Here is a 26498-nt window from a genome sequence, read left to right as displayed (position 1 = left end):
ATTATTTTATTTATTTCGGGCATTAATTTTAGTTTGTTTTTCATGATATCTGGGCCTAAAGTTTTCCTGACCTTCTGCAGAGTCCTCCTTCTGATCCAGCATCTCACACGACTCCTCTTTCACTTTTGCCTCCTCTTCCTCCAGCTTCCTCTTCTGCTCTTCCTTCTTTTTCTTGCGCTTCTCCTTTCTCTTCTCGCGCTTTGCAGCCAGAGCCTGCTTTTTGCTTTCCTCACGAGACTGTTACAATTTAAAAACCATTATACAATGTGTCAAAAAAAGGCTGACTAATATAAAACTCCTCTACAAGCTAGTCAGCTAATCTAACTGGTTATCCGGAAAGACAAACCTTTTCCAGATCAAGCTCTTTGAGCAGAATGCTGGCGTTCTTGTTTGCTTCAGCCGCCTGCTGATCTTTGGCTTTGACAATGGTTTCCATGCATTGATGACACTTCTTGAGCAGCTCCTAAAGAGTGTAAATATAAACGGCCTTTAAAGACCTGCCACATGAATAAAATTGTTTTCTATGAATATGCTCTGCATCACTTGAAGATCTTTCATACCTTATCAGCAATAGTTGCAATGTATCTCATGCACTCAATATCAGATGGAAACTGGTTAACTTCCTTAACCAGATACTGCACCACTTTTACATGGCCCTAAAAAAGACATTTCAGTGATTATGGCAGTTTATTCATTAAGTATCACTGGTGCTACTCTAAAAAATAAATTATGATACTGCAGGATGTCCACAAATCCTATCAACATCACTCACTTTACGAAATGCTGCCATGAGGGGGGTTATCTTGCGGTTATCAGCTGCATCCACGTCAGCCCCAGCCTGCACCAAGAGCTGGACCACATCAAAGTGGCCACCATTAGCAGCCAGCCACAATGGGGTGTTCCCCTTCTTATTTCGCACATCAATGTGAGCCCCTCTACACAACCAGAGCAGAAACAGCAGCATGAGATGATACATTCAAAGAGGACTGATAGGTACTGTACACTACAAGTGCTTTAATATTTACCTGCTGATGAGAAGCTCACAGAATTTGTAGTGGCCCTTGTCTGCAGCAATGGTGAGGGCAGTGTCACGAGAAGAGGGAACAGGAGGTGCATTGACATCCGCTCCTTTATCCAACAGCACACGGCCCACTTCAGCATAACCACCAGACGCAGCCTCCATGAGAGGGGTGAGGCCAGTCTAGTGAAAAGACCATTTATTTTTACATTACGACATCTTTCACTAAACTAATCTCGAATGTTTCGACCACTCAAGCCATGGTTTTCTTCAACTACACACAAACAAGACTTTTTATACGGATTTACAGCCAGAGAGTCTTTTAACTATATAAGAAGTTCAAATTTTATGTTTTCTTTTTTGCCCAAGTAACAACATGTAATTACAGACCTTGGCACGGTGTTCCACATTGGCCTTCCGGTCCAGGAGCAGGCTGACAACCTCTGCTCGACCCTGAAAGCAGGCCAGGGTCAGTGCTGTGTTGCGATTGGTCTCGATCTGTGCATTGATGTCTGAGCCCATGTCCAACAGCAGCTTCACCGCAGGCACGTGGCCGTTCATGGCTGCCAACATCAGCGGTGAAATGCCCAACTTACTGCCAGTCCTGAAACAAGAGTTTACACAGTCAGGTTAATATGAGTCTTAAGACAACTGGTTAAAACAATGGGCTCAGATGTTCTGACCTAGAGTTGATCTCAGCACCAGCATTCAGTAGGATCTTGATGATGTTGACGTAGCCACCGGAGGCAGCGAGACTGAGCGGAGTGTAGTCAGAAACATTTCGGTGTTCCTTGTTAGCCCCACGAAGCAACAGCAGCTCCACCACCTGGAAAGATTGAGGTAAATGGTAATTTATATGGTCCTATGGCTTCCATGATGAGTCAAATGCAGACAGAATCACAGAAACTAGTCATAAAAATGGAATTAGCAGCATAATGTGAAAAAGTGGCTATGAATATCAAACCACAGCCATATCACTCTGCAGCCCAAGACCAGTTACTTACTGAAGCTAAGCAGGGCTGAGCCTGGTCAGTACCTGGATGGGCCACCACATGGGAAAACTAGGTTGCTGTTGAAAGTGGTGTTAGTGAGGGCAGCAAGGGATGCTCAATCTGCAGTCTGTGTGATTCCTGATGCCCCAGTAAAGTGAAAGGGACACTATACTGTCAGTGAGCGCTGTGTTCCAGGTGAGACGTTAAACCGAGGTCCTGACTCTCTGTGGTCATTAAAAATCTTATGGCACTTCTCGTAAAAAGCAGGGGTGAAACCCCGGTGTCCTGGCTAAATTCCCTCCATCAGCCCTTACTCATTATGGCCTCCCAATCATCCCCATCTACTGAATTGGCTCGACCACTTTCTCTCCTCTCCACCTATAGCTGGTGTGTGGTGAGCGCACTGGCGCAGTTGTCCTGTGGCTGCCGTTGCATCATCTAAGTGGATGCTGCACACTGGTGGTGGAGTGGAGAAACCCCCTCATGATTGTAATGTGCTTTGGGTGTATGGCCATACACTATAAATGCGCAATATAAATTTACATTACTTACTTACAAGAGATAAGCTTCTACATGCAGTTTGGTTTACTACATGAAGCCTCACTGAGGACATAAACACAGACCTTTACTTCCAGAGCTGATTTGAGGGTCACTTCATGTTTTTATGTGTCAGTGCATTCAACCGATCAAAAAAAAAGGTTTTAGTTTAAAAAGGTTTAGTTTTTGGATAATTTTTAACAATTTTCTATGACTCCTAAACATTACATTTTATTAATTATCATAAATTGTTAAATTAGTTTAATGTTTTAATAAATTGGACATGCATTTTGACTAGTAAAACTGACTAGCTGGGCAAAAAGCGAAGTTGGAGGGTGAGAGAGAGAGAGAGAGAGAGAGAGAGAGCAAGGGGGTGGAGTGATTCAAACTTGGGACACCAGTCAAGCGCAAACAAACAACAATGGCAGAGCGCATGGTAGTGTTGTTGTTGCTAATGCTTAATCAGCAAAGTGTGGCTTTACGAACAAGTTTACAGCACCAAATACAGGCCTGGCATACACAATACAGTGATCCCTTGCTATAACGAGGTGCACCTTTCGCACCTCGCAGTTTCGCAGATTTTTAGCACAACTTGAAATGCTTTTTTTCTTCAGCACATTGTGTTCTGCATCCTGATTGGCTGTAGACCACTGTCAATCAATCTTCTCCGTGTCTCCTAACAGTACAGAATGTGTTCAGCTTCCAAATTAACATAAATCATCGATCGCTAGCAGTGCGAGTTTCAACAAGGATGCGAAAAGGGTTTGTAATTGAGCAGTGAGACTATCATAAAGCGAGTAGCACACCAGATGCGCACACATCTTCTAATACACTGAATATTTCTGCCACGCCACAAATTTGATCTTTGGTTTCATTCCATAATACTAAGGTTTGAACTTTGAAAGTGTTTAAATGAGAGAAAAGTGTGAAAATGTTAATGCCTGTCTGAGAAAAGAGTGTAGTGACGGGTTATACAGGTTTAAAACCTCTAGAGTATTTCTGAAAAATAAAGCTGACTACTTTGCAGATTTCGCCTATTGCCGGTCGTTTTTAAAACGTAACTCCCGCGAATATCGAGGGACCACTGTACAGCATTTTTGTCTGTTTTCACAAATGCGTACAAGCAGATTCTTTTCAAAATGTAAATGTGAATCTTTTAAAACACAAGGGAAAAACTTTTCTGTCTTTGGTTTAATTGGCGTTGGGTAAATGTTGCAATCATAAATCAAAATTTCTATAAGTGGACCACACAAATCCATCCATGCTTTGCACATCTTGTCATTCACACAAGTGATTAGCTTAACTGGTGAAGAGTCTGAAACAAAGCTGTTTGTGTACCTCTTGTCTGCCACCAGAGCAGGCGAGGGACAGAGGGGTGTCTTTGGTCCTCTCAGACTGAGCTTCAATATCCCCTCCCTTGTCCAGTAGGATCTCTACCACACCCACGTGGCCTGCAGTGGCCGCTAGGATTAAGGGAGTGAATCCTGTGGGCAGACATACAACGACACTCAACATCTATTTAAGTTCACTATACAAATATTCATCAGTGAAAAATGAAGGAGCCTCTTACCCTTCTTGTCCCGGTGCTCAATGTTGGCCCCACGCGCAATGAGCACTGAGACAAGCTCTTCATGGCCACCTGCGCAGGCCAGGGTTAGCGCTGTGTCGTGGTTGCTCTCAGTCTGACAAGAACAAATATCAAGAAGCGATGCTTAAAACAAATATGTATCTGATGCACAGTTTTATCATATCTACAAATGTTGAGCAGAGGTCTTTTGTGCAATATGATTGCTGTTGATGTTTGTGTAGAGAAGATGGTCTTACATGTGCGTCAATGTCCACGGAGGGGTAGAGGGGGAGCATGGAGGGTGGGGAGGCTGTGTTGATGGGCGTCTGTGCGGAGGGCTGAGGGGAGGGCGAAGTTGTAGTGTTTACCACCGGCACTCTGCTGTTCACAGCTGCAAAGACAGTAAGACCAGGTATATTTTAGAATGATTTCTAGAATATTTGCATCTTTTTGTACTTAGATTTAGCTTCAAATTTAGCTTTAGCAACTTTGCTGGATTCTTTGTAATATTTATATTTAGCTTTTTTAGAGTACTTAAAATATAAAATGCTGCCTTGGCAAATGACAACTAACGTAAAAAAGCATTAAAGAAAGCATTTGATTGGCGGTGAATTTGCTTCTTCCTCTTCGTGAAAGAGTAGTCATCAATATTTTTGGTTAAATTAAACAGCAAAGAAAAGGAAAAGAAACGTAAATTTTAATACAGTGATCCTTTGCATCAACACTGTTCACTTTTCGCGGCCTCGCAGTTTTGCCGATTTTTTTTTGTTTGGTTTTTTTTGAGTAATTAGACATGCTTTTTTTTCTACAGCGCATTGTGTTCTGCGTCCTGATTAACACATTGTGTTCTGCGTCCTGATCAACACTGTGTTTTGCATCCTGACTGGCTGTCTCCTGTACAGGGGTGCGTTTCCGAAAACCATCGTTAGCCAACTAAGGTCGTTAGCTAACCAAGTTCCGTCATTACAAACATAGTTTGTTGATTTGGCGTTTCCCAAATCCATCGTTCCAACGAACATTTGCAAACTGCATCGCAAACTTGTATGCTTAAAACTACGCCTCTGGAGCTGTAGTTAGAAACATAGTTCCTGGCTGTGTTCTATTCCCAGTTATCCCCCCTATGCTCTATCCCTCTAGAACTTTCCAACATTTAAACTTGAAATTATCAAAAAAAGCATTAAAGTCATCACTCTTGGGTGTAATTTGCTTTAAAAGTATTTTTACAGTTCAGTTTTAGCGATCTTCGTGTTTACAATTGCGTTCAATTCGTAGTGCACTTTGAAAACATTGATGCCATTTGGAAAACAGTCGTGGCTCATGATGAAAGCTATAAGTGACCTGCTATTTAAAAGCGAAATGTACGTTACGTCTCCAAAGCTTGTGAAAACAAAAAAAAAACGTAGCACACGTTAATGCTTTTAATTTATAGCAAGTTATTTATTAAGTATCTGTACTGTATTTGACATGGGCCTGTTGGTTAGAACATTTCTCATGTATCAAATTGTAAAAGTAGACATTTAAAAAATGTTAAATAAATAAACAATATCCTACTTAATAATAATAATCATCATCATCATCATCATAATTAATATTATTAAAGTAGGATTTTTTTCATTTCCTAATAAATAATAAATATTACATTTCATTTCTTAATAAATAGCCTCAATATTTATTTATTTATATGAGATTAGAATACATGTTAGCTGTTGTAAGTGATTTTATGTTTTAGAATAGAATATGTAGGCTAATGTTCTCAATAATATTTGTAAAGGGAACACAGGCCCTATATGTGCCATTTACATATATTTCAATTAATATGAAAAACAAGTGCATGTTTTTACCAAAACTAGTATTGGATTTTTTAAAAAATGTGTGTGCGTGTAAAACAATATAATTTGCACAAAGAAACCATGGGGTTCTGCTCTAAAGAAGTTGTTACCACCCCGTTTAGACCATCATCATGGGCGTTTTACATTAGAACTAACATGGTTTAAACGATAGATCTGCGACAGAGATTTTGGTTTTGGGGAAACACTCGTCAGTACATCGTTCTTTTCCCAAACGATGCATCGTACTATGATAGTTCAGCCATGAGATATGTCGTTGTTTGGGAAACGCACCCCAGTACAGAATGCATTCAGCTTGTCAAATTTACATAAATCTTCAATCGCTAGTAGAGTGACTCTGAAGTGCTGTACTGTATGTTTCCAAGTTCTATTCACAATGTTGACGAAACGTTCTGCACCGTCAAAGGCAACTGTGGTAGCACCCAAAAGACAGAGGAAGACGCTAACCATCGCACAAAAGTTGAATTCTGGACATGCTAAAAAAAGGTAGAATTTACGCTGCTGTAGGGGGCTATTACGGAATAAATAAATGAAGATCAAATGATTTTGAACTTAGGTTTCATTCTATAATAATGGACTTATTTTTCTACGAAAGTTTTAACTTTTGAGAGTGTTTAAACAAAAGAGAAAAGTGTGAAAATGTTAACGCCTGTCAGAGAAAAAGTGTATAAAGTGTGCAGTGAGGGGTTTTACAGCCTTAAAACATCTAGAATGATTGTAAAAAAGCTGACTCGCGGATTTCACATTTTGTGGGTTATTTTAAGAACGTAACTCCCGCGAATAACGGGGGACCACTGTAGTTTCTAAAACAGTCAGTTCAACACAAATATTGTCAATTATGAATAAAAATTGGGATTTTAAAAGGACATGATTTACTCACCCTCAATTAATTTAATAGGAGGATTTTGCTTTACAAAGAACAAAACATTTTGATATTTTTTCTAACAACAAGATATCACTTCACAAGCCGTGTGGAGCAATATAGGAGGATGTCATTTTTTAGCTTTCGAAACCTGGAATGCCATTCACTGCCATTATTAAAGCTTAGAAGATGCAGCAAATGTTTTAATGCAACTGTATTGACTGTATTAGCCTTGAAAGAAAGTCACGTACACCTGGAATAGCTTAAAGTTGCCTAAATATTTGAATTACCTAATAATTTTGGAAAACTACCCCTTTAATTCCCAACGTTAAAACAGTTATTGCATTTCTTATCACAGGTCGACATCCTGAAAGGAAGCCACAGTTGTAGTGAGCTCACCCGCCATGATGTCATCGAGCGTATCTGTGAGCGTCTGTGCGGGTGTGGCGACCATGAGTCCGTCAGATGCCTGCGCAAGAAGCCCCGGGCCCAAGCCTGCGAGCGGCTGGCCCAGCAACACCCTCTGCAGGTCTGGGCTGCTGCTCCCCGGGTACTCAGCGCTACTGAAATCTGTGGACAGCTGCGGGGTCAGAGGCTGGATTGGGACGAAGCTGGTCTGCAGAGGGGGGCTCTGGAGGACCTGGTTCTGAGGCGGAGGAGGCGGCGGTGGCTGCAGAATGGTGTTCACCTGTGGTAGGTTTTCACAGTCGATGTCGTCTTCATCCTCCTCCTCATCTTCATCCTCCTCATTGGTGGGGGTGGGTCTGTGGTCCTCCTCTTTGCGAATCCCCTCACACTCGTTGTCAGAGCCCAGCTGTGTGGCCTGCAGGGGCAGGGGGGTGCCGGGCATCTCCACCCCTGCCGCCTGGCCCAGCTCCTCCTTGAGCCCCTTGGTCTCCATGTATTCTTTGGTGAACTGCTGCTGCGTCTTCAGCTGCAACTGCCGCTCCACCTTCTGCAGCTCCTTTAAGATCTTCTTCTTCTTCTGCACCTGCTCTTCGCGACTCTTCTTCAGCTCCTCGATCTTGTCTTTGGTGAGCGGCTCGCCCTGGATGAGCTCGAGCGACTGGAGCTGGGCCTTCTCGATGGCACTGATGCGCTGGCCCAGCTCGTTCAGCTTGCCCTCCGTCTCCTCAACGATGCACTCCAGAGGCTGATAGGGGTGGAAGGGCGGCAGTAGGTCGGCATCTAGGCCACTCGAGGCCACAGAGTTGCTCTGAAGGGAGCTTAGTCTCTGCTTGGACGCACCTAGAAGGGAAACAAGACTAATGCTCAAACCCAAAAAGCTGATTTCGTCAAGCATCATGAGTCCTGTTCATAAACACCGTTGCAGTAAACTAATCAGACCATGGGAAAAATACAGTAAAATATGTCAGCGTAAGACTACATGAATGCCTCTTTTGGAAATCTGACCAAAATAATTGACTCTCCGCAACACGTATCATAACTGTACAGATCTTATTTGTAAATCCTGTGGTGTTTTTTTTTAATATTTTCTAAAGGTACTGATGTTGCACTTCAGCACCTTCTACAATGTCTACCAAGTTTACAAGTTTAAAAATGATGTGAAAAATCCAAATCTAAAACATAAGTGATTGTGATTTGAAAAGGATTTCAAACCATATGTAAATGTAGCTTGAAACAAATGGAAAAACAAAAATTCATGTCCATTTGTGCCATTTACACATGCAAATTCTAAAAAACACTAGGGTGTATTGCCTTTAAAAACTGCTATGTCATCTTGAAATACACTTTCAGCTGATTTGAGCTAAATCTAACCTTTGCTTGTAACGGGTGGGGGTGTGGGGATGGTGGAGGGCACTCTGTCTGGCTCCTGGGGGGGCACCACCATAGCCAGAGCTTGGAATGGGACTCGTTGGGCCTGCACATTAAGTGAAATTCACAAACAATTACATAAAAGTACAAACTGTTACACTATACACGGTACATGCACAAAAAAAATTGGGTTTCATATAAAAGAGGGTCATTTGTAGTGATGCTCCAACTGCTGTAGAGAAGAAAGCAGGTTTTAGCTCACCTGAGAAGTGTCATGAGAGGGTGGTGTGAGCTGGGACAGGTCTGGAGCAGGGACTGACAAAATGTTGTTTGGGTAGTCTAGCAGGTAGGACACCACATTGGTGTGACCACCTTTAGCAGCTTCAATCAGCATCGTGGAGCCGTCCTGTGGATATAAGAGAAATTAATTAACACTAAGGACTGGCCAGAGATTGCGCCACCAAATAGCAGCCATGACCATCTGGACAGCGTCACTGTCTGATACCCTCACCTTCAGTCTGTGAGTGGGGTCAGCACCATGGGCCAACAGCAGCTCCACCACAGCCAAGTGGCCCCCAGCACAAGCCAGAGAAACCACTGTGTGATCGTTGTTGGCTGTAGCTCGATTTACATTAGCGCCTGCAGACAGAAGGGTGACTGAGTTTCAGACAATGCAAAATAACTAACAAATATGTAATTACTAACTAAACTAACTAAAAAATTTAATTACTCCGAGAGATTCATTTAATGAAAAAATGCTCTATGAGCTATTCAACTGAAAAGTTCAAGACAAAAAAATAATTAAGTAGTATGTAGTCAAAAGTAGGGCTGCACGATTTATTATATTTTCAAGGTCAGGAGAGAAGCGTAAAGGCAGTCGCACAAGTCTTCACATTGTTTTATGTACGCTGTCAGCAACATGGACACCTCCAAATGGTGTTAAAAAAAGTCACATACTGTATTTAAAAGGTATATAACACCCAAAAATGTCATTTCTGTCAATGTAATGATGTATTCGTGGCCGCAAAATCACACATGAGCTGACGTACTGTTTTACCACCGAGAAGACGCGTGCATGCCCACCAATGTCTACTTTAGTAAACAAAACCAGTATGGATTGTGAATAACAGCTAATAAAGTTGTAAATAACGTTTGTTTTGCAGGAGCTGCGCGCGAAGTATGATTTACATGCAAGTGTTTTTTTCCTCCATGTGACGACAGCCATGATATGAGCACGCACTGCAGTGAAAGTAAAACCAAATGTCGCATTTTATAGTTATGATTATGACAAACACTTGATATGTCTTTTCTTTCATAGCAAACACAAAGTGTTGTGCATGACAATAAATGTTTAACAGTGTCAGTATAACTACTGTTGCCTATACAATGTTGAATATAATGAAAGAGAGAATCTGATAATGGCAAATGTCTTATTTTACCAGTGAAATAAAAAGGTCTAATAATGTTGTCAATGACAGATTGCAAGCATAAGTCTCAAACACAATAATTCAACTTTAGAATTATGAATAGTTGTATTTTGATATCACTTCACTGTGAATTAAGGAGCAGGACATATTTAATGTCTGTTCAAGTCCACCATTCCAAGTCTATTAAAAATTAACCAACAATAGACCTACACACAGGCCTAATATTATTATTGTTGTTTTACCATATGTTTGAGAAATAACAATAATAATAATAATAATAATAATAACAATATTAATAGTCTACTCATTTTAACCTTTATTTTACATCTACAGAACCGTAAGAAAATCGTGATCTTGATTTTAAACAAAAAAAAAATTGTGATTCTCATTTTAGCCAGAATCGTGCGGCCCTAGTCAACAGTGACAGCAAAGACATGCTGTTAGAAAAGACTTCTATTTCAAATAAATATATTTTAATACAACTAAAGCTACTTGAAACATAAGACACTTCATCTGTATGTAAGATGCCAAGTATACAAGTTCACCTTAAGTTTAATCTGAAGCTGATATCAAAATGTGACAAACTTTTATACAATTTCACAACATTTAATTATTTTATGTATTTTGGACAAATAAATGTTATAAAAATATCACAGTGAAAGACAAAGTGTTGTTGGGAAAATGAACCAAGAAAAACCTTACCAATCCAGAACTTTAAGGTAGTGACAAAATAGTGATACTAAATAGCATATTTGCAAGAAGACTGGCAATGATAAACTACATCTTTAACAATATAAACATTTTATATTTTTTCTACTTACTGACGATATTATTTATTCATTAATCCTTGTTCTGCATAAAAGCAATTAATTTGTGATAACTCATTATTGACTGCTCTCATTATCATTTATTATTGATATCACTGATTGACTGCTGCAGCTCTATTTTAGAACATTGCAACTTGCCTTTGCTGATGAGAAACTGCACAGTGCACAGGTGTCCTGCGCGGGCTGCTTTCATCAGTGGAGTCCTGCCCCCTTCTGATTCATGTTCCTAAAAACAAGACACCAGTCAATTACGCACAAGCCTGAATTGCGAAAACCCAAAATTAGCAGTATAAAATTCAGAAAATCCACGAACCAGGTCAGCCCCTGTTTGAAGCAGCACATCGGCCACATCCGTGTGTCCGTTCTCACAGGCGTACGTCAGAGCTGTGTCACCTGTAGCTGTTGTAGCATGGACGTTTGCCCCTGAACACAGAGAAAGATGTGTGTGTGTGTGAACGTACAGAGTTACAGACAAAGAAAAACATTTTTAGGAATCACACCAGAAGCAAGGCCTCACCAGCAGCCAGCAAGTACTTGACCAGCTCCAGATGGCCCTCCTGTGCAGCCTCCATGAGCGGAGTGGAGCAACCCAACTCAATGTCTGCCCCAGCTTTAATGAGGAAATCCGCCACCTCTAGGAAGCCTCCGCAACATGCCAGAGTCAACGCTGTCTCCTGCGTCTCTTCTGTCTGAGCGTTGATATTTGCACCTGAAATCAAACAAGCCGTCACTCAGTTATAGAGTATAAAGATACCCATTAATATGATACCCATTTTGTTAAATTGTGGCCAATCAGATGTAAATGTCAATTGCCATTACCTCCTTACTGAAAAGTTTAATCAGGAAAAATTAAATAGATGTCTGCAATATACAATGAGGATGTGCAGCACTAGGTGTTTTTTGTGAACAGGTTGTGTTTGTCCAGTATATCACAATGAATGCACCTATGCAAGTTAGGAGGTTAACATAGGGTTTTGGAAGTCAGTTGTTGAATACCCAGGATTAACGTTCAAGTCTAACCAGTGTGAAATATGAAGCAGGATAACACAAGAATGAGTTGAACTGCAGTTTGGAATGACCAACACATACTACAGAAAGATGTCTCCATCTTTTGAGAAGCTTCACACAAAAAAGTACCATTAAATTAGGTCATGGTAGCCAACTGAAGCCAGTGACAGCAAACGTAAAGATTTGTGAAAGTAGTGTATTCACAAGCTATAGTCATTTGCAAATTCTGGCCACATGAGCCAATACAGTGTCTACAATAATGTGAGCAGTGTGATGCGTCACGGCCAATCAATACAGTAAACTGATGCCACGCTCTGTTTCTGATGAGCTCAAACCACTACTCATGCCCATAGTCAGCCAAAGTGGACCTTTCGGCAGTTATTTGCTTCATTTTCAATTTAATTATGAGATTTAAATACCTAGTTTAGGCAACACTTTAGGCACTATTTTTAGCTGAATTAGCTTGTCGGATTGTCATCATAACCACACTTTTTTCAAAAATATTTCCTAAATATTTAGAATAAACAAATATGACAAATATTTATTTTTAAAATACGAATTTATTACATCATATATCATTAGAAAAAAAGTTAAGTTAATAAACTGTAGCCTATTGTTATTTATTAGGCCAATAACAAACTGGCCAGCACATTTAACTTTCCTTAGTCAGAATTTGGCCATTTAAATAATAAAAAATTAAAACGTAACAATAATTATAATAATAATAATAATAATAATAATAATTTAGAGCTTCGCAATTTTTCTAGCCTCTCTTGTAAAAGTGCTTCACATTGGTCATTGGTTTCTTTCAAAAATAAAGGTCCAAGATTTAGAATAAAAGTTACTTGTCAAATGTTTTCTCTATTTAAAAAAAAATACAGTAGCGAAAGAAGACTTTGCTTATGTCAGGAGTTTTTTTGCACAGCTGGATGTTGGACCCATGAAAAATTATTGTTTGAATTGGCCAAAACTGACTATGGCTGCATTTACACTGCACTGTTCAAGTGACTCAATTCCGATTGTTTTCTCCCATGTGGCACAGATCGGATATGACCCATGTACGTGTAAGCAGGAACAAATCACATGGATTCCGATTTTACTCAAATCAGATTTAGGCCTTGTTCATATGTGGAAACTTATCCGATATGAATCGGATCTGTGTTCTCGTGTCTGCAGTGTAAACATGTAGATCGGATTTTTAACTGTCAATGAAAGTCGCGGGTCATTAAAACCCTTAGCGAATGACGTCAGTCTGACACTTTCTTTTGAGAACAGACTTCAGTCCCAAGAGTCCCAAAGCTTAAATCTCATACACGAGGACTAAAACAGCGTTTATATTTTCATATAGCACAGGTATTTAAGCATGTTAACGAGAGCGAGAGAGCACAATGTCCGCCACGTAACCAATATAAATTAATATAAACTAGTGCATACATCACGTACATAAATCCCGCCATGGACATTACATTAAGATGCCTAAAGGTTTAAAAAAAACCTATATATCAAAAAAACGGCGGACAAATGAGACCCTTTGTCATAAACTATAGTAAAACAGCTTGTCAAAAGCTGCAAACAGATTACATACAGGAATAGAGAAAAGGAAAAAAAAAAGAGCGCTCTTTAATTATCAGCTGTTAGTCAGCGCCCGCTCTTTTTTTCCTGGTCATTGCGCCTTTGCCATGTGCTGTGTAAATGCAGACGATCGGATACAAGTCACTTTTAAAAGATGATGTAAGCAGGTCAAACAAACCGGATACAGTCACAAAATAGGAATTGACCATCAAGATCTGCAGTGTAAATGCAGCCTAACTGAAGTCACACCAGGATTCCGTTTGATCTTAAAGCCTTTTTTGATGGGTTATTTATACTATTTATGATGGCACAGCAGTCAAAATAGGACAAATTAGCTCATGTATGGCACAAATTCTGGACCTTTGTCAGTAATGGGTTGGTCTTCCGAACCACCCGAACACCGCTTGGCTACAGGCCTGCTACTGACACAGAGGATTAATTTAATAATTCATTTACTATAATTTCTGTGCAGTGCAAAGAGCTTCAGATGTCAAGTTGCAACCGCTTTGAGTAAACAGTGTAAGATTTACCAATAACACCTACAAAGTCACCTGTCTAAGCTCTATTATGGCCCAATTCCACTGAGCAGTATGGTTTGGTATAGTACACATTTACTTACATTTCCACCATCAATGGTACCTAAACAGCGAACATACCGTAACACTTGTGACAAAGAGCAACATGCTAAAAAGCTGCGTGCTGCGTCCTCTCTCTATTTGTGAGTGCATTGCGTGCAACTACATTTAAAATAATAAAATTGAGTTTGCAGAAGAAGCAATGTAAACGGCCCACACGGCTTTCTTCTGTATAAGGGTTTCAGTTAACAGTACTTATGTTTAAATACATATATTATCAACAAATACATATATATATATATATATATATATATATATATATATATATATATATATATATATATATATATATATATATATATATATATATATATATGAGGTAGTATGACTTTTCTAAGTGGACTTGTTGCTTGTTACTTTTTTGACAGACTTTATTGATGGGGGAATTTGACAAAACCGAGGTGTCCCCAGTACCTTGTGCCAAGAGCAGTGCTACCATCTCTTCATGGCCCTCCCGAGCTGCCTCCATCAGCGGCGTGTATCCCTCATCATTCACCTCCTCCAGGTTGGCCCCCCTCTCGATCAGAAGCGCTGCCAGCTCCACATGGCCCCCGCAGGCAGCGAGCGTTAAAGGCGACTCAAATGAGTCAGCAGGCATATTTACCTGCGCTCCGCTATCCAATAGCAGCCGTGCCACCTCCACATGCCCATCCTACACAAGAAGAACCACGAGAATAAGGACTTTACAAGACCTGCACAAACATCAGAGGAAGTTCCTACAGACTGTGTACTTAAGAGGTGGTGTTACCATGCAGGCCTCCATGAGTGCAGTGTGCATCTCGTCTGTCTTGTGCTCCTGGTCGGCTCCTGCTTCTAACAGAAACCTGACCATGTCCAAGTGCCCTGAGGAACAGCAAGGATACGATTAATGTCACATTAAATTTTCTTTTTATTGTTATTTTAATAAAATTATATTATTTTTTAAGTCTATTTATTTTTTATTTATTTATTTTTATATATATATATATATATATATATATATATATATATATATATATATATATATATATATATATATATATATATATATATATATATATATTTATATATGTATATATATATATATATTTATATATGTATATATATATATATATATATATATATATATATATATATATATATATATATATATATATATATATGTATATATATATATGTATATGTATATATGTATATGTATATATATATATGTATATGTATATATGTATATATGTATATATATATATATATATATATATATATATATATATATATATATATATATACACATACATACATATATATATATATATATATATATATATATATATATATATATATATATATATATATACATACATACATATACACATACATACATATATATATATATATATATATATATATACACACACACATACATATACATATATACACATACATATATACATACACACACATATACACACACAGTTAGGAATTTTGATAAAAAAAATGTGATTACATGCACATGTCTATTCAATTTGGATATATATTTTCAGTGCTTCTCACACATAAACTTTACTTGGGCGGGCTGCACAGGTTTATTAATGGCCGCCCAAGTTTATTTAGTGACACTTTTTTGTTTACTACTATTATCATCCTTTTACACTTTTTTTGTATCCAACCAATATAAACAAACATCCGCGAGCAATTAAGTAGTGGAAAATCTTCTCTCCTTTACCCGTGTCATACTGCTCGTGCTGTGTTTGAGAGATAGACAGTCTCACATGCTCTAAAGACCCACAGAGAGCTGCACCTTTTTGCGTCCAGTCAAGTTTCTAAATCTACTAAATGCTTGGGATTTGGTTTTGCTTTCGTTTTCTAAGCGGTCGTTAATTTTATACACACAGCCGCGAGAGAGATATTAAATAATTCATCGTTAAACTAAAAAACATTGCTAAATACTCAGAGGACGACATTACATCTAAAATGGCTGCCGAATATTTGTACACCATTAGAAATGAGTGTAGAAAGTGTAGAAATGAGAATCAACTAATTTGTCTTATTTAAATAATCTACACGTTTTATTCTTGTAATTATTAAAACTTTTAGAGATTGTCTGTTTCTATTCCCTTTTTTCTGTCATTTATTTCTCATTGGCTGTATTTGCTGTAGAAACAGTGCATGTTTGTTAGTTATTTCAACAGTTTTTTTTACTTTAACCCATTGAAAAGTAAAAAAGTTAAAAACAGAAAATAATAAAAATCAAATTATGTTTAGTTTCTCACATAGTTAACTATTTATGTGATGTGGGTAAAAGGTGTGTTTCAACCTGGCCACCACCGCAAGTATATTTCAAACCTGTGGGAAGCACTGTATTACGGATAAGTATTTATTAAGAAAAAAGAAACACTTTAGAGACTAAATTTAAAATTAGTTTGTCTGAGGAATGGCACGGGTCAATTGATTTGAATTCAGAAATTACGTTTTGATTGTGTGTTTTTCTTAAAGCATTAGCGGCCGATCACGTCGAGCGCACTTTTTGTGTTGATAGGCGCCACAGCAGGCTGCGAGTGTTTTGCGCACTGCTTGTGCGCTCTGCACACCTCGAGTTTTGCCATTGTGCGCTGTGCTCTCGCAGTTAAAAAAAAAAAAAAAAAAGTTAACTCTGAGCAGAAAAAGCATGTTACGTCAGTTGCGTCTGTTTCATTCTTCAATCAAATGGTTTTCGTTGAGGCTTCAATCAACTCCAGGTTTCTGTTGAGGTGACAGCAGCGTTTGTGTTGTCAAAAAGACTACCGAGACTTTTGAAGAGAGTAGAGACTAGTGGTTACTGTTTTGATTTATCTGGAGCTGATATTTACATATCTCGAATATCACAGCATTATTAAATATTACATTTATACCAACATCAACAGCAACACTTGTGCATAATAGGCAACTGATTCAGTCGTTGCCTATAGCGACATAAAAAGCCCACTGCACTTCTTTTTTCTAGTTAACACAAAGGCATTTGAAAAGCGCGTTTGGTGTGATTGACCCTAAAAGAAAAACTACTACTGTCTTGTTAATTTAAAAAGCAATATATAATGAAAGATAATTGTAAAAACTTATTTTGTATTTGATTAGAATACAGAAATTAACAATTTGATAATAAAATTGCTCTTCATATATCAATGCTTTTTTCATAAAAGGGAATTATTGATAATTAAATATTTAAACCACATTACAACTTTGTAATTCTTTAGCTTTGATATTAAAATAACATCAAATGAAGACTTCAATACACAAATAATAATGCACATTCATAGATTCAAGCAAGAAATACAGAAATTAAACAAATGGATGTCAAAACACCAGATTTTACATCAGGATGCATTTTTAAAGATTAATACAGATATTTTAAAATATTAATATGGAACAAAGGCACTTTATTTTTCTGCTATAAAATGGTAAAATAATAATAATAATAATAACAATAATATGCATGACCACCTAATAAATTACAATAATTAAAAATCTGTATCCTGTAGTAAAGAAATTGTAAAAAGTTATCTATAACTGTTAAAAAAAGCTATATATATATAAAATTTCAAATATATATATATATTAGAGCTGCACAATTAATCGAAAAAAGATCGCAATCTCGATTTGACCCCCTAGACCAGTGTTTCCCAACCCTGTTCCTGGAGGCACACCAACAGTACATATTTTGGATGTCTCCCTTTTCTGACCCATTAACTTCAGGTGTTGGAGTCTCTTCTGATGTTATGATAAGTTGATTCAGGTGTGTTTGATTAGGGAGAGGTTGAAAATGTGTACTGTTGGTGTGCCTTCGGGAACAGGGTTGGGAAACACTGCCCTAGACGATCTTAATCCAGCATTTCTATGATTCTGCCAATCATATTTTTAAGTTCAGGAAAGAAAAAAAGGCGGCCGCACAGGTTCACATTGTTGAAGGAGTCACATACTGTCTTTATAAGGCATAATTCACTCAAAAATGCCATTTCCGTCTTCATGTAATGATGTATTCGCAGCCACGAATTCAAACATGGCGTGAGCTGCTGAACGTGACCGGTTACTACAGAGAGGGCGGGCGCGCGCCTGTGAATGAAGTCTACTTTAGTGAACAGAACCTGCATAGGCTGTGAATAACAGGTAATAAAGTTGTAAATAATTGTTTGAGAGTTGCGCGGGAAGGATGAACCGCATTTAGCAGTGAAAATGAAACCAAAAGCATGCACAACATTTAAATAATCATATGGCATTATCGAGTTATGATTAGACTACGACAAGCATTTGATATGCTTTTTTCCTTTCTTAGCGAACACAAAGTTTTGTGCATGAGAATAAACAGTAGACCTACCTATAATATTAATGTAGTTTTTTTACCATGTTTGAGAAATGACAATAATAATAGCCTACTCATATTAACCTTTATTTTACATCGACAGAATCGTGAGAAAATCGTGATCTTTATTTTAAGCAAAAAAATTTTTTTTTTTTAATTCGCGATTCTCATTCTAGCCAGAATCGTATAAAAAATAAAACTGTCAATTTCCACAAGTGCATTTATCCCCAGATACTCTTTTTTCAATGTGCCCATGCATATAAATATTCAGTTAAAGTCAGTAAAAAAAATGGATGCAGTCTTTGTTCAGTTGTGACGCACCTTTATAACAGGCGAGTGTGAGCGCACTCTCCTTAAACTCATTGGAGTGTGTGTTGATTCCAGCGCCGTACTCCAGGAGCACACGAGCCACCTCCACATGGCCTGCACTGGCCGCTTCCATCAGCGGAGTGTGACCGTTCTCATTGTGATCCTCAATGTTAGCACCCTCTTTCAGCAAGACCTTCACTACATCCAGGAAGCCTCCAGCGCATGCATATGTCAAGGCTGTGTTACCTGCAGGAAAGGAAAAGGCAAGCATGAATTTAATGACTTAAGCAAAACTGAAAATGTACTTTACTCTTTTTGGTCCACTTAAGTCCACTTTCATTTCATACTTATTTAAACGCTCAGAAAAAGGTGTTGTACCTGTTGAAGACTGTGCGTTAACATCAGCTCCATGCACTAAGAGCAGTTTGACGATGTCGACGTAACCACCGCTTGCAGCAGCCATTAGTGGCGTGATGTCTCCTTTAATCCCTCGGTCCTCCACGTTAGCATGCATGGCCAGCAAAACCTACAAGCAGGCATACACAAATTAACCCAGAGGTCCTTCTTATATTAAAACCAAAACAGTGTATTTTCTTCACCACCATATTCAAACGCAAACCTTTTTTATTACTATAATAGGAGTTTAATTGCATTAGGAATAATTACTATATTAATAACTACAATGTAGATTTTTGTAATTCTTATTTTTGTTATTAAAAATAAAAACAAAGATACAACACACATATAAAGTAATACAAATTATAAAAGCTTTATAAAAGCTTTTAGTGAATGATTCCATCTTTTGATTGATTAACTATGACAGATTTGATTTGATCAAGACCTAATATATAGATACAATGTAATGCTACAAATTCAGTTTTACCCAGTTCAATACTGTGAATGTCCTCCATATGGAAATAGTCCTTCAGTTTATTCTTAGGTGTTATTAGAAATATTAATATACAATTAATATTACACTATTTACAATAAAGCAGTAAATACATTTATATGTTTGGTCTATTCAACTACATTTGTTTAAAATACAAAAAAAAATCTAAAAAAGTAGTGAGAATTACAGTGGGTGTAAAGAATCTTCTGATATAGATTATGTATCGATTATGATTAAGAGTCTCAGAAATCAATAATCACTATGTTTTCTTAATGAAAATGAAAGCATGAATATTATGGTGATTTCATAAAAGTGACCCTTTAACAAAGATTTATAAGATCATTGTCTGAAAATGACTCTCAAAAATCAAAAAACACCTTCACAAAATATGATTGAGCATCAAATCGCTTATAAGAAAGATTTCTGAGGGATCATGTGACACTAAGGACTGGAGTAATGCCTGCTGAAATTTTTAGGGGTGTAACAATACATTCAAGTCACAATAAGAGACAAATATCGAAACTGAACTTGCGATATTTCTCAATGTTGTATGTTTAAAAATATATATATATTAGTACTATAATCTCTCAAAATATATGGTAAATGATACATTTAGGCCTACAGTTGTACAAAATCCTCCTGGTGATCCAGAGGTCTGTGACATGATTGCTCTGTGCAACAAAACAAACATTATTGTCAACTTTATTATCCATTATTTACAGCCTAGGGAAACATTTTGAGCATGTACACTAAAGTATGCACCATGAGCACCTTGTCCCATAATGATGCACCCACGGGCTTGTCTTGTCTTTCTGTGGTGAACAAGTCCAAGTGCATCAGCTCACATGTGATATAACTTATTTTAAGACAATTTACATTTAGTGGGAATTTGATCAAATAAACTTAAGAAATCACAAAATAAAAATGCAATGATGCATTTGCTGATAAAAATGATATGAACAGCGATTTTTGATATTATAATGTATCCTTGCACCCCTAGGAATTTCATGTGCTACACAACCAATAACAAATTTGTCTTCAGAAATTTGGGGAAGAACACAGACATTGACCTTAATAATCCATGACATCAGAAAGGACAAATAGCTTAAAACGGGTATTACCTGTTTATCTAAAGAATTGCAATAGAACAATTATATTTAATTTATTTCAGTTCATTAACAAGTGCATAAATTACAAAAGCAATTCAGGCAAGTTAATATTTGAATTACTTGACCAAATGCATTAGACGTTAACCAAATGCATTTGCAGCATCTTAAATGAAAGCTTCAGGGCTAAAATGTGGAAGGACAAAACACTAGCGTGAGTTTCTGAGTCTGTACACAGTACCTGTGCGAGCTCATAGTATCCAGCTGAGCAGGCCAGACACAGCAGGCTCTCGCCCTCCTCTGTGTGCTCGTTGACGCTGCGTCCCTCGTCTAGCAGCTTCCGCACCGCATTCACGTCGCCGTCCGAGCAGGCCTCAGCCAGGCTACGGCTAAAAATAACCAGACTACTACAATTACTGCGACTGTGCAGGCGAAGCTAACTACTCTAACTGAAGGAGCAAGGAGACCTAGAAAAGCTGCCTGCGTCTAATTTCATATCAAGACTGCTTTAAACATTCAAAGATTCGTTCACTTTCAGAATAAACATTTGATGATTATTTACTCGTCATCCAAGATTTGTTTTTAAAAGCATGAAGGATTCTTCATATAGTTGCTCAGTGGTTCAAGCTCCCAAACTGCAGTTTTAGAGGAGGCTGAAAGGGCTTTACAAGATCCCAGCAGAGAAATAAAGGTCTTTTATTAAATATATATAGTGTTAACCACAGAAGTTTGCATCCCAGATGATCTTTGGTTGTTAAAAAGTATATAACCTTTTATTTTAGAAAAATGACCAATCTATAAGCAAGGTAAGACCCTTATTCCTCTGCTGGGATGGTGAAGTTTGGAAATTCAAACCACTGAGAAGTCCACTATATGAAGAAATCCTGCTTATTTTCCTCAAACCTTAGTTAGTTTCTGAACGAAGAAATGGTGGCATGCAAATGATCAGGAAAAGTGAACTAATCCTTTAACAGTGCTAAGTGTTAAGCCTTAACAGTGAAGTAACTCTTGCTGGCTGAACATGAATGTTGCATCATGATTTATAAACAGGAGAAATGTGTGTGTTTGTGTGAGAAAAGATGCCTACTTGTCGGCCTGGCTGGCGTTGAGTGTGTTTTCGGCCCTCATGCGGGTCAGTGCGGCGGCGGCCTCGTCCAGCGCACAGCTCACCGACGACGTCAGCCGGCGTAACACCTCTGGATCTGCAAAGGCTTTGCCATCGGCAGTGGAGAGTTTACCAATGCCTGTAGCATCCAGCCCCACACCAGCACCACACGCCATCCAGCAAGAACAAACGCATCCATGGTTAGTACAGGCCCAACACGCTCACACACGGAGAATACAACGCTCGGTTAGCTAAACTCACACCATGCAATTTTAGTCTAGTTTTTTCCATTTTGAAGCTTCTGTAGAGTTTGGAGAACATCATAACACGATAAATGCTCTAAGAAAATGTTGATTGTTGTAAAAGAAAAAATGAAATGAAATGAAATGAGGTTGACCGATTTTGCTGGTATGGTAAGAGTAAAAGCCTGTGTGCACTGGCAATCAAGCATGCTCCATATTATTTTGACTTTAAATGTAAATTGTATTCATAATATAATTGACTTTATGTGGTGTAGGTCAGCTGATTTAAGCGCAAGATAAATGGCATTAATGAGCATGCCTGTGTGAGAAAAACAGCAGGTTCCTATAAACCATGGCAGGATAACTCTATTACCTTACTATACAACATATATCACCATATACCAGAGTTCAAAAATGTGAGGTTTAAGGATGATTAAACATTTTGTATATTGACTCTAAACGAATTTACATTTTTGAGCCATTTTTGTTTTTTAAATAGATAAAATATGGCAATAAATATATTTATTTTACTAAATATTTCTTTTAGGAGTTCGGATGACTGCAATCTTCACTCATGAACGACAGCTGACAAAGAAAAGACAGGGCAGTTTTCTTGAGCATTAAAAGCAGCATATTAGAATTATTTCTGAAGGATCATGCGACAAAAAATGGCTTCTTAAAGTTCAGCTTTGTATTCGCAGAAATAAAATCACACATTCACACATGTATTATAAATATTAGGGCTGCACAATGTATCATTTCAGCATCGATATCACAATGTACACAATGTTAAGTCTGTATTATAGCTGACCCGGAGTTACAGAATTGCAATTAATCACTGTATTTATTTGGAATTTATATGATTTATGCAACAACAAATGTTTTTCTTAATTTTGCTTGTTTTAATGAAAAACCTCTCAATTTTGCCTTATTTCACCTGGCATAAAACAATATTTTTTACTTGATTTTTTATTATTTTTTCTTTAGATATTTGGACTACAAATGAGACAAAGCAAGAAAGAAAGTAATTTATTGCCTTGCCTTGCCTTGCCTATTTAGTTCCTGTACCAGAGTAATGTTAAACTCCCCAGAAAACCATCAAATAGAACTATCTTGTAAAATCATATTTATATCGCATTATTTATAACAGAAAAATAAAACATGACAATATCATATTTTAAAATATCATGCAGCCATAATAAATATGTTCTTATTTTTTTCCATTTTGAAGTGTAACATTATTCAACTATTGCTGATTTCACGTCCAGACAGGATCTCTCCAACTATGCTGTGTTTTTACTGCATCCTTGATCAAATAAATGTAGCATCGGTGAATATTAAAGAAATTAAGAAAATCCTACCAAGCTATTAAACTGCAGTGTTCATCAACATTTAAAATGTCAAAGCACATTGCTGAAATTGATTAACAACTCAAAAAAGCATTTACTTAAAATGTCCAATTAACTAAAAGATAAACATGTAAATGTCAAAAGGACTACACCAGAAATGCCCAAACTAGGGCCAGCGGGCCAAAGCTGGCCCATGGTCACTTTTAATTTGGTCCCCCGTGCCATTTGAGAATGGTTTAGAGATTGTCATTATGAATTTAATGTAACCTTATATTTGTTTAGTTTATCGTTAAGTTACAAAAAAGCAATGTGAAAATAAACGATCTAAATTAATCAGATTTAGTTTAAAATGTACATATGAAAGATAGAGGACAACGCAGAGACTTTGGTGAGCGAATCAAGGCAAAGGCAGATTCTACTTCACTGGCGTATTCAGCATTGAATTTACTGTGTTATAAATGTGATTGTTAATAACTAATGAAAAAACTGATACTGCATTAGTTAATACTATTCAAAGAAAAGTATTCTAAATAGTTTTTAATATCATTAAATGAATTAGGAAATCACCCATGGCAAATAGTTTGGTATATTTATCTTTGGCCATGGCCATCAATGATATTCGATTTTTGGCAGTTCATATGAAAAGGTTTGGGCACCTCTGGTCTAGACACAGCTAACAACAGCTTTTATTTTAATAACAGATTAATGTACAAAAGAAAGGAATAGTTCACCCAAAATATTAAACTACTCTTCACTTCTTCCAAACCTGCTAGTCTTTATATTTTCTGTTGAACACAAAAGAAGATATTTTGTAGAAAAGCTGAAACCCAACCATAGACTTTTTGGTTATGTTTTCAGCTTTCTTCAAAGTATTTTCATTTGTGTTCAACAGAAGAAAGAAACTCAAAGGTTTAGAACCACTTGAGAGTGAGTAAATAGTAAATAATTTTCATTTTTGGGTGAACTATCCCTTTAAGAAACAGCTAAACACAAAACGCTGATAGTTCCAAAAGCTATATTTGGCATAAATCGGTCAACCTCTAATCTCTGTCAAACAAGAGCCATTTATCTTTGAGACATTTGTGTGCTATGCACCATTCCCAACTCTTAAATTTAATTTGCAGGTTGTGTTTTCGATTCCACCTTGGATTTTCATGAAAACAAATGACCACCAGCCAACTCCAAAACATTTCAAAGAACATTCTGCTATCTGCTTCTCAACCCTCGACCAGGAAGAGCAGTATTTGCTTTCCTCTGACAGCCTGAGATGACGTAAAACAGATAAAGCTCGTGGTAAAACAGGTAAACCACGTGGCATGGAGGTGTTCGGTCACAATAGTGTGGTTCAGGTGGAATGAAAACACGTCAAAGCGCGAGTACACAGCAGCTAACACATGAACAGCATAAAAGGCGCACAGATAAGTGGAAGACAGACACAACAAAAGAGTAGACAAAGAAAAAGACAAACGTCCACAAGCTCTGCACAGACGGAGAAAGCCATAGAGACGCTCATAGACACAGATGAAGACACGCATACAGACAGTACACAAGTGTACTAAAGGCCAGTGCTGAGTCATGAGTGAGGCTGCTGCTGCTGTATGGAAATCCATTGTTGTTACTAATCTCCCCTTTGGTTCCTCTGTGAGATAACTATCCGCTCATGGGGCAGGGCAGGTCGTTGTAGAGAATCAGGCCGAACACGACGGGCCTCACCCAAACCAACTCATCCCAATACAATATACAATAGCACAGCTCGCAGACTAGGCCAAACATGGTGCCAAGTAGAACCAACTAACAGCTGCTTAGTTTATAAAACAATTACGAAATGCTCTGCACATAAACCGTGCTAAACTGACCCTTTGCCCGCCAAAGACCCCATTTTAACGAAGTGTGGTTGATCATTAACCTGTCAGCACTCGCAATGCAATCAAAGCTCATGCCCAGTCATTTGGAATAAAACACTACATGATGTAAAGCATGTACAAATAAACAGGTTTTAAGGATTTGCAGGTCTAAATTAAGCAGCGTCTCTCAGTATCCAGATATTTCTGTGTGTGAACTTGAACTGCCTGAACACTGTTCAATCAGTAGTAGATCTATATATACACTGTAATTGTGAACTATTTAGCCGAGAGACCCAGATATTGTGCTTTGTTTCTTTTCGTAATAAGAGACACAAGAAAGACAGATTCATTCTCGAGATGCACTCTTGGGTCTGCAACTTTTAGGGTGCTTTCACACTTGGTTCAATTTCCTGGACTGGACCAAACCCAAGCTCGATTGTCCCTCTTGCCACCTTCTTGGCTGGTTTGTGTTCACACTGCTTTTTTTCCTTCTGAACCCCAGTACGCTAGCAGCATCGAGCTACTGTTTAGTGTACGGCAGTTGCTTTTAAATATTTCCCAAATAATGTTTAACAGAGCAAGGATTTTTTTCACAGTATATCACATTTCCGGCTTTCTCAGAAGCGGAAGTAGTCACAGTTGGGTAAACTTAGAGTGCACAGAATGGGATAGTACAACAAATACTTAATTACAATCCCACTTGCTGAAATAATTAGAAAAACTACGCGATGGTGTTTCAAGACATCAGAAAGGAAAATAATTGTGAGACTGATAACGACAGACAGAAAAGAGAATAATGTCAAATTTACTGTCCTGCCCCAAAAACCCTGCATTACAAATGCCTCACACAAGGGGTTATTCGTTTTTTATAATTTGATGCAAAGAATATATAATAAAAACATGAGGGGTACAGGCCGGTATAAGATTCTGACAGTATGATAACCTTGGATAAAAATAACACTGCTCTAAAATAAGTTCTTTTAAAAAATCTGGGCAAAAAAAAAAAACTAACTGGCTAAAAAAAAATAAATAAATAAATAAACTTTGAACCCCTTTTTTGTTAAGAAACATTTAAAATATTTTGGAGGAGTAGCTAAATAGGAATCATTGACTTCTGCTATCTTAATTAGTTTCAAAAACACAGATTTCTTTACAATTTAAAACAGCATTTTTGGATATCTTTTCTGCTGGAGATACTGTTGTCTTAAAACGGAACGGTATAGCAGAAAATTTTAGCAGGTTTAAAACCTTGACTTATTTCCAAACCGCTATAT

The 26498-nt window shown here is 37.7% G+C and overlaps 1 protein-coding gene across 4 annotated transcripts in view; it reads right to left on the bottom strand.

The window, feature by feature from the left end:
* The window catches only part of ankhd1 (ankyrin repeat and KH domain containing 1), a 72755-nt gene that overhangs the window by 12169 nt on the left and 34088 nt on the right, over positions 1-26498 (bottom strand). The window contains exons 3-25 of one of the 4 annotated variants that reach the window (XM_056446464.1): positions 21772-21928; positions 20926-21088; positions 19068-19215; positions 18702-18935; positions 14817-14911; positions 14483-14720; positions 11371-11562; positions 11167-11276; positions 10992-11079; positions 9111-9238; positions 8862-9005; positions 8603-8705; positions 7223-8071; positions 4372-4505; positions 4118-4229; positions 3886-4031; positions 1702-1844; positions 1409-1622; positions 1026-1201; positions 773-935; positions 561-656; positions 347-463; positions 72-237 (exon numbers count right to left, since the gene is read on the bottom strand). In XM_056446464.1, coding sequence (XP_056302439.1) covers positions 72-237; positions 347-463; positions 561-656; positions 773-935; positions 1026-1201; positions 1409-1622; positions 1702-1844; positions 3886-4031; positions 4118-4229; positions 4372-4505; positions 7223-8071; positions 8603-8705; positions 8862-9005; positions 9111-9238; positions 10992-11079; positions 11167-11276; positions 11371-11562; positions 14483-14720; positions 14817-14911; positions 18702-18935; positions 19068-19215; positions 20926-21088; positions 21772-21928 — 4116 coding nt within the window. The remainder of the gene's footprint in view (positions 1-71; positions 238-346; positions 464-560; positions 657-772; positions 936-1025; positions 1202-1408; positions 1623-1701; positions 1845-3885; positions 4032-4117; positions 4230-4371; positions 4506-7222; positions 8072-8602; positions 8706-8861; positions 9006-9110; positions 9239-10991; positions 11080-11166; positions 11277-11370; positions 11563-14482; positions 14721-14816; positions 14912-18701; positions 18936-19067; positions 19216-20925; positions 21089-21771; positions 21929-26498) is intronic. The other 3 variants (XM_056446465.1, XM_056446466.1, XM_056446468.1) reach the window with 3 other exon arrangements.

The sequence above is a fragment of the Danio aesculapii genome, chromosome 21 (genome assembly GCF_903798145.1).
Source record: "Danio aesculapii chromosome 21, fDanAes4.1, whole genome shotgun sequence".
Lineage (NCBI taxonomy): Eukaryota > Metazoa > Chordata > Actinopteri > Cypriniformes > Danionidae > Danio > Danio aesculapii.
Note: the sequence above shows the minus strand (reverse complement) of the source record. Positions and strands in the feature narration are given on the sequence as shown.